The following is a 9,567-nucleotide window of genomic DNA, read 5'->3' as shown; positions in this document are numbered from 1 at the left end:
CAACTCCAAGACACATGCACGTGCACAGGACTTTCGCTTTGCTCATATTCTACTTACACTCTATATAAATAAAAATACATTCGTCGCCACTGTGTACGAGGAAGGCTCCGGCGCCCGTCGAATGATGTACCAACATTCTACGGCTTGACTCGAAGAGGGGGGCTCTGCCTCCTCCAGCATCCACAAAGCTCCGTGGCTAATGGTCATTATGCAACGGTGAGTATCGTCATTTAATATAATTAAGGATAGCCTATCACGAGGTCTGAGTGCGTGTGAACACCTGGTGATGCTGTTTGTAATCCATAATAGAGGTTTTGGGGTTAAATCGCGTAAATATATAAATGTGTCATTAAAACCCGCCACCATCCGACACAGCCAACTAGTAAGGGTTGTCACGTAAACAGAACATGCCAATTCGTCACTAGTACAGCACACTGGAGTTTTGGAGAGCCAAGCCACAACATTTACAATCTGAGTACGACGTTTCGCTAGTAATTACAACTAGCTTCATCAGGCGACAGCCAGAATTGTGGAGCACACTAAAACCATCTGCTTGGTTTAGATATGTGGATGACATTTTGGTGGTCTGGCCACACGACAAAAATACACTAAACGCATTTCTAAACCATCTCAACTCGCAAAACCCATCCATCCAGTTCACCATGGAAGTGGAAGCTGACAGAAGTCTACCATTTCTGGATATTCCACTCGGATGGGGTCTAAATGGTAAATAACAGTGTTTACCGAGAGAAAATGCATACTGACTCCTATCTGAATGCAGAGTCACACCATCACCCCGCACGGAAATCTGATCTCATCAAGATGCTCATTCATCGAGCTAAGAAAGTGTCAGATGGTGACAGTTTGAGAAGTGAAATTCAACATGTTAAAGAAGTGCTTCAAATTAACGGTTACAATTGTAGGGAATCTGCGAGCCATCCTCACGCACTCGCACCACGCAGACATGAAATCTCCGCACTTAGCAGAGCACACACCAATCACACGCACGGGAATACACGAGACGGGGGTCAAGGGTTAAAGGGCACTGACGTCACATGGACTCGAGACGGAGATGTGTATTGGGAACGAGGGCGGAGATGGAGGTTTTAAAAGGGGCTGCGAGACGCGTATTCCGGGTTGGTTTTAGGAACGAGTGTGGCTGTGGGTTGAAGAATAAACAAGTGCGTAACCAGTCTCCGACTCCTCTTCACAATAATGCACAAATCAACAGGGCATTGAATATAAAATTACAAGAGCATTGAAACTGCCCAAGTAATAAAAATGATCAAAATACCGTACATTGCAGGAGTAACTGATAAACTTGCCAGATGTTTGGAAAAACAAAACATCCGAGTCAGATTTGGCATTGTACATAAAATGCAGAAATAAAATATCTGGTACAAAACATGTATTACTGAAGCTACCAACAGAAGGTGTGTACAGGATTAACTGCACGTGTGGTAAATGTTATGTTGGGCAAACAGGACGAATGATCAGCACAAGACTGAAAGAACATCAGAGAAATAGTAAATTCTCCAAAATACAACTGTCAGCAGTAGCAGAATACACGTGCCAACAAGGAAACTCAATTGATTTTGATAATGTTGAAGTTTGTGCAAAACTAGCTACTACTAGCTAAGACTAATTAGAGAATCTATCGAAATTGAAAGAAATCAAAATAACTTTAACCATTCGAATAGATACCGCCTTAGTGCTGCATGGAAGCGAATCATCAAATAATACATTATTTCAATGTTTAGTGGCGTAAGGCGTGCAGGGTTTGCAAACAGAAGTTGTATTATGTACGGGGTTGCAGACAGTGAGGTCAGCTAAAGATAAGCAGGTGCAGGCGGGTGGCCTGCGTGACAGCAGACAGAGAGACGCCCGCAATTAGGGAAAGAGACAGTGATTGGCTGCAAATGCAAACGCGGAGTAGGCGCCACGGAGGCGAGAGATAGTGGCGATAAGGGGGAGAACACGTGCGTGAGGCATGGGGAGGACGCCGGCTTAATGAGGGTCATCTGGGGGCACTTAAAAAGGAGGGGGATAAAAGGGGAATGTGTGAGTCAGAGGAGTTGAGTTGGTTGGAGTGAAGACAAGAGTGAATTCAAGAGAAGTCCGGGACCTGGCTCGCCGCACCTCGTCCTCTGCAGCAGTGTTGGCTGATCCCCCGCTGGAGGCACGGGCAAGGTTGGAGGAGTGAAGGTAGACAGGCTAGCAGTAGAGAGGCTAGCGGAATCCTCAGTGAGAGGGTGATAAGGAGTAGAGAAGCTAGCAGAGTGTATAGTGAAAGTCTAGCAGTGGAGAAGCTAGCGGAGTGTATAGTGAGCGGATAGCAGTTAATGAGAGGCTGGCAGTGGAGAAGCTGGCAGAGAAGCTGGCAGAGGGCAACGTAGCAGGCTAGGGGAGCGAGCAAGTTGCGACGGAGACGTGCGGTGTTAAACGTGAGAAGTTCTGTACGAATAAAGTGACACAGGAGAAAATAATAAGTTGTCCGTGTGAAATAACACCACTACAAATGCATGCCTACGAAGGGCAGCGGACTTCAATAGGGATTACCTTTGGTAGAGCTATTTTAATAAACAATAGACAGGAAGGACGAGTTCAAAGGGCTCGCATAATGCACATGCATAACGTACCTTGCCTCGGTAATCATCCCCCCCCACCACATTGTGCAAAAGTGCAGAAGCATGGTCAACACATCTATGCCTCTATTTAAGGAACGAAACAGGTGGACTTCTCCAAATCTGGCTGTCGCCTGATTAAGCTAGTTGTAATTACTGGTGAAACGTCGTACTCAGATTGTAAATGTTGTGGCTTGGCTCTCCAACCGATGTGCTGTACTAGTGACGAATTGGCCACGTTCTGTTTACGTGACAACCCTTACTAGTTGGCTGTGTCGGGTGTTGGCGGGTTTTAACGACACATTTATATATTTACGCGATCTCACCCCAAAACCTCTTATGGATTACAAACAGCATCACCAGGTGTTCACAAGCACTCAGACCTCGTGATAGGCTATCCTTAATTATATCAATGTACATTACATTGGTGATAACTTATGCTGTATTGATTGGTCATATAAATCACCTATGGAACGGTATTGCAGGAGGTAGAATTTAGTATAATTGTATCCGGTGGAAAAAGTGATTGTTTCTTGCATTTTGCTAAATTTTATTAAAATGATATTGTTTGTTGTTGGCATTCTTGTAATTAAATTATGGATTACTTTTACCTAAAAAACTAAAGTTAGTTTTTCTAGTATCTAGATTCAAATTAACAGCATCCAAAAAAACATTAAACCTGGTGCTGCATTTAATTTCGGTAAAATTTCAGCTCTGGGAATTAAACTATTGGTTTGACTGAACAATACACTAATATGCAAAGAAGATAAAAAAAAGTTCTACCACCTACTGTTTGAACCATAGAATAGGTCACTTGTAGGGATCTCAGTGGTAGCTCTATGATATCCACTTCCAAAGGCCGTTCTCTAATAAGTAGGAATGCACTGCTTTGTAAAAAATGCAAATGCATCATCTCATGACATGACCAGAACAATGATGCAATTGTGGAAACATTACAACAAAAACCATATAATACAGTGAAAGGGCACCTTACGGAAAATTTTATGGCGTACATATTTCTTCACAATTACCACGTTTGTTTGAATGATTTTTAATGTACCGTGTGAGTTGAAATGAGGCTTGAAATTATGATTGCGTTTTTTTTATCGTACGTTAAAAATAATAGCAATCAAAGACATTCGATGCATGGCTTCGTTTACCTCCCTAAGCAGTGAAATTAGGTTGCAGATGATGAATAAGTGTGGCTTTCCTAAGTTAGCAAAGCACAGGCATCCACAAAAACACACCCAGTGAAATCACTCAAACGTGACTTCCACTGCACACCCAATTATAAATATGCATGTGTGCAAATAATATTTACAATTGCGAAAACTTGGGCACAATATATTTTATTTATAAATTGATTTATTTTAATAAACATGTTTTTACATGTCTAGTAACCCTCTGAAGCCTTGTACAGCTTACAAACTTTCATACATCAGAAAATAGCAGTTTTTAAGCTACTATAAATAAATGACAAACCCAAGCGTTGCATTAGCTCGGGGAAAAAACGTAATCAATTTTTTTTATCTCTATTGAATAATACATTGTTAATAAAACAGCCAAACATATACTCATCCTAATTTTTTTAAACTAAACCGTTAGATGTTCTGCTTACATATTATATCAATGTACAATAGGTTGCTTAATAGTATAAGTTTTTTTGTTCTGTTAAAAAAAGAAACATGTTAGCACAATTTATACAATGTATGCCATAGTGCAGATGAAAAGCTGAATGCATAAATATTTTTTACAGAAATTAAAATTCATCAGCCCCAAGCGATTTTTTTCATTTTAATAATCCTATTTATAAGTAGCGTTGTCTTTTTTTCGTGTGACTTGTTACCCATTGTAAAAGCAAAATTGTGCAAATAATTTTCTACATGGCTATTGCAAACTCAAACCGAGGTCGCTGTATGAAAGATTTAAGAGTGAGCATGTAAGAAACAAAATACTTGCAATATCTACGAGACTTTATATTTAATATTATTGTATTTTAAAAAATAAGTTATCTCTGTGTTGACAGTGTATAAGGTAGGTTATATGTACAACTTGGCAAGTGGAGAGGATGCTTTTGAAAATGGGTGTTCAAACACAAAACTAAAAAGTTATAATTTATGCTTTTTTTACACATTAAAGCTGTAAATATAAGCAAAGTCGAATCATACGTCACCATATTTAATACTCAGTGGTAAACTACATTTTTAAAAGGGCCAATGGGCACATGTATTACACACCTGTTTTGTGATTGTCAATGTAATAACATTTTACCTTCTAGTTTATAATTCGATGGCATGTCCAATTAAGGCTGACTTTTGTTGTAAATATACAGTGGCATTTCTATTATACATTTTTTGTGAATGCAAATTAAAAGGTTAATCATATCTATTTGTATCCAAAGGTAGTAACTTTTTTTATATATATTAGGTATTTTTTTCTCACTGCATGTCTTATGTAAACGTACCATCTCCTGCAATAAAATAAACAATCTGAAAAAAAATAAAAATTTTACTTTATTCCAGTTCCTTACATAACCACCTTAAAGAGTTTAAGGATATCCCAACGTGATCTTATGCAAATTTGAAATGTGTACATTCTTCTATAGAATGTTGTCTTAATCTATATTACATGTGCATAAGGATCAAACAAGGATGTTTTAAATGCTATTTATTGGCTGCCCTATAGGATTTTATGTAAGGCAATGTTGGAAAATATACCATATGAAACACGTTTATTCCACATTACTTCACAACACATTGGTGGCTTTTTAATATTTTCAGAAATATATATTAAAAAAATACCATACTGGTATACACCAGTAACTTTAATATATCGACATATCAGCATACCTTAAGTAAAATTTAGATATTTGCAAGATACTGAAATTGCAGTGATAGGAAAAAAAACTATTCGGGTGAATTTCATTCCTAACATTTGTAATATATCAACTCAAATGGCACAACAAACTAAAAAAATATGTTAGAACGCTGTAACACATTCAACTAAACAAAACCACGCAATTTGCTTCGACGAGGGGGGGGGGGGGGATGATAAATGGCATCGTGTATTTATAAAGCAGCACAATCATGATCAACAGATCAACAGCAGGACGCGGGTGCCTGGTATTAAACACAACGTTCTTTCGCTAAAAGTCCTCTTGCTCTGTACACCTCCAAGTCGCGGAAAGGGGGGAGACACGTGCAAGACGTGGCGCGTGGCAGTGCGCGCGCACGTTCCTACACCTCCGTCTGAATGTCCCCTTCGTGGGCCACCAGGGGCAGAGGCCCAACGGCTTTCTCCCACTCGGCGGCGCCGGGCTGCGACTGGCAGGCCAGGCCGCTCCACGCGGGCGACATGTGGTTCGACGTACTGCGCTGTCCGTCCCACGCGCTGCGACTCGGGGTCAGCTTCTCCTGGGCCGTTGTAGGGCAGCGAGAGGGGCAAAAGGGGGGGCACGTGAACGAGGATTGCTTTTTAATGTCGCGCGAGGCAGACGACGTCCACCGGATTTCCATCTCGCGTTACGTATTTCACACGCATCCAAGCGAGCCCTCTGTTTTTAAACTGATGTATTGCCACCGGGGATGACTTGACATTACACATGACAGAGTCAATCAATGTAACATGCCAAATGTACTGTCTTTAGCACAATTGGCCCCTCCCGAGAGGAGTTGAATGTATAAGGTAGAAGAGCGATGTTTTTATTCTTTTATTCAGACTCAAAGAAGCAATACATTATATTTTTTAAAATTATTATCTACTTTCATCGTTGAATTCATTTAGCCGATTTTTCCTTTAAAAATGTTTCCAGTCGTTATTGCTTGAGTCTGTCTTGTTCCAGGATATGTCTCTAAATCGAATCTTACATGTGTTTATATAACGCCTTATTCCAAGGCACTTTACAGAGTGGGGTTTTTGAAAGTACCAAGACAGTTATGGTAACAGGAGAAAAGGTGGGGGAGGTTAAGCATGGGTTAGAATCGTGATTGGGGTAGTGGTACTGATATGGGTTGGGGTAGGGGTAGTTAGTGATAGGGGTTGGGGTAAGACTGGTCGTAGCTGGGGGGCGGGGCAGGAAGTATCAGTAGCAGGCTGGGCAAGGGAGAAGAGATGGGGGTTGTTTTAAGGGAGGAGCGGAAGCAGGTTACACATGTGTAGTGTAATAGCGCTGGCTGGTGGGCAGCAGCGGCAACTGTGGTGGACAGACAGTACACACGCTGGTGAGTGTGAACACGGTGTGTGTTGGCAGGGCGGAGGAACTGGGGCAAGGGTCACGGAGGACCCCGTCTGGAGGCCCCTGGAACCTTGTAGCGGGTTCGAGAAGGGAGGCGCATGCAGGGCGGAGCCAGGCTGTGCTGGGAGCATAAAAGGAGCCGAGATCGGGGGCTCGAGGCTGCTGGTTCTGGGAGTTGATTCGTCTCGTCGTTGCTGTCGTCTCCTCGCTGTCGTCGTTAAACGTCTCCGCTAGGAAGGATAGTAGTTGGCTATCTCAGTCAGCGCCATCAGTGTTAGACGGCTCGGGTAGTGTACAGGCTAGGCTGAGCTACTGTGGAGAGTGTGCGGATGAGGCCGTGGAAACTGTCTCTGAATCGTTGACACTGCACATGCAATACATGATTTAGGGCAGAAATAGTGATAGGGGTTGGGGTATGTGTAATGCATGTGTAACACAGTCGTGAATCTAATGTAACAGATATGGTAATTTGGATTGCAACTATTCCCCTTCTACAAGTCTGTAAATCACACAAAATGTGTCTTACTGGTTTCTTTAACAAGACCGTAATTTTTTTTACATAAAACTTTCATGACTGCAGGAATTCACATTCTTTGGTTCTTTCGGAAAAGTCACGTAGATAGAAAAAATAAAACAAATTAAAACCACGATGTTTCGATCACAAGCGAACGTCGGCTTCATGTAGAAAGAGGGGGGAGGTCACCGAAGACAACCGTTTATAAAGGTTTCAGAAATGGGCGTGGCACAAGAGCTCTGGCGGTGCAATGAAGTGGGCGGGGCATATGTGCCCTGGGGTAAGATAACAAGGAAACACAAATCAAGCCATGACCCAAAGTGGTTGATGACATGAAACACGGGAGGACCAATATTTCTGCCGTGGCTGATCATTATTTTAATGTGGCTGGCTGACACGAAACTGATTTCTCTAAGACGAAGGTACTTTGCAATCCCACTGGCTATCAACAAAGATTCGGTCATGAAGCCATCCATATATGGCTTCATGGGAAATGGAATATAGCATGCAGATCCTTTATTGTTGAACCAGGTTATGACCCAGTGAGAGTTGAGACGAGAGTTTATTTTTCAGAGCAACCTGGGTTATACGGTTGGATATAGGAATAGGATAATTTTGACAAATTTTAACACATTTTAAATTCAAACAAAACTTGAGCAAGGCTCGCACATACGACGCTAGAGTTGGTGCACACACTTTTTTGTCTTTCGTATGGCCGATGTAGATGCAGAGCAACGAATACAATTTCACATTCAAGGTGGTCATGCCAGTCAACCGCATCAGGAGTAGCAGAGTTTGTCGCTGTGATGTCACCTTCGTATTCGTGGATCGAGGGCATTGTCTCGTTATACGTTGTACGGTCTGTTCTGAGTGACCACAGTCACACTCTGGAGAGTTTTTAATTTTCCACTTGTGTATCAGGTCTCCGCATCTGCCACGGTTTGTGCAGTGGATGCGATTTAGGGTGGTCCATGAGTTGCATGGTCATGGTGCACGATTGATCGATTGGGATAGTCAAATATATCTCAACATCTCCAGCAGATGACAAAACAAAAAGGCAAAAGTGCAGCCCCACAATTGATTACTCTGGAGAATCGCTATATAAAAGGTATTTGGCCTACTCTTTCACGCTGGCCAGACGAATTGGGACGCGGTAGGAGTACCCGGTCTTTGCCCCGCCACGCACGACCTGCTGATCGACTAACTTTGATGGAGCCGTCTATACTGCTCGGTGGACAGATGTGGGGGGGGATTTAAGAAACTTGCATCGTTGTTTCAGTTGCCATCCCGGGAGATTAAATCACACTGGCGACCTCTGTATGTGTCCACTGTTCTCACTATAACACAACGACAACATCCCAATGCACAATATACGAAACAACAAATAGGATAACACAAATGCATTCCATTGCACCATTGACTGCATTTTCATGATCAGACGGCTACATTTGCCTCCAATTTGCAGTGGTAAATGTAATTTTTACCTTTTCACTTCCTGCTGAAGAAACACTCCACCTCTGGCTCGATTTCTATTCAAATGAAACCACAAGAGAGCAAATTTACAACAAACACCGAGGGAATACGCAGATAATGCGTCTCCTTCACACACGTATGTCCTGCATCATTTCAGCAGAATTGGGCAAATACAAGCCAATTTTTGGACCAGTTTTGACATTCAGCATCTCATGAGGCTTGCTTAAACCGATACTGATGAACCGCCAGATGTTAAGAGGCAAGGACGTTGTTTGCCGCGGGGCTTAGTTTGACGTACAACTATATAATGCACAACATATAATAATACTGTGGAGCGTTGTAAACATGAATTGCATTGTGAGAGGGTACTTACAGCTCTTCAATTCTTACCATGAGATCAACCGTCGAGATATCCCTGTCTTTGTTGACGTGCTGGAACTTCTGGTTCAAATCCTGGAACATGTCTAAATGCCTCTTGCGCGTACGCATAATTTTCTAAAACAAAGAGATGAGTATACAACGAGGGCCATTATGTTGGTCAAGGCTGAGAAACAAATACATGTTTATTTCCTTGCACATGACGCCGCGTTCCTGAGCAGGTGATGCGAGAGCTGTAACCTGTGGCGCACGTGAAATGTGAATGCCGGTGGTAGGAGTGGACATGCCTATTGTGCAGTGGTGCACAATGAGGGAGTGTGCTAATTTCACTAAACAATATTTTA

At 42.2% G+C, this 9,567-nt stretch overlaps 1 protein-coding gene across 3 annotated transcripts in view; it reads right to left on the bottom strand.

Moving 5' to 3' along the window:
• Window positions 1-3,954: 3,954 nt before the first annotated feature.
• The window catches only part of LOC133344174 (adhesion G protein-coupled receptor B1-like), a 67,638-nt gene continuing 62,025 nt past the window's right edge, over window positions 3,955-9,567 (bottom strand). For all 3 annotated transcript variants that reach the window (XM_061554185.1, XM_061554184.1, XM_061554186.1), the window contains 3 exons: window positions 9,236-9,340; window positions 8,857-8,901; window positions 3,955-6,037 (listed from right to left, as the gene is read on the bottom strand). In XM_061554185.1, coding sequence (XP_061410169.1) covers window positions 5,861-6,037; window positions 8,857-8,901; window positions 9,236-9,340 — 327 coding nt within the window. In that variant the 3' untranslated portion in view covers window positions 3,955-5,860. The remainder of the gene's footprint in view (window positions 6,038-8,856; window positions 8,902-9,235; window positions 9,341-9,567) is intronic.

The sequence above is a fragment of the Lethenteron reissneri genome, chromosome 19 (genome assembly GCF_015708825.2).
Source record: "Lethenteron reissneri isolate LAM-NWPU_2019-01 chromosome 19, ASM1570882v1, whole genome shotgun sequence".
Classification (NCBI taxonomy): domain Eukaryota; kingdom Metazoa; phylum Chordata; class Hyperoartia; order Petromyzontiformes; family Petromyzontidae; genus Lethenteron; species Lethenteron reissneri.
Note: the sequence above shows the minus strand (reverse complement) of the source record. Positions and strands in the feature narration are given on the sequence as shown.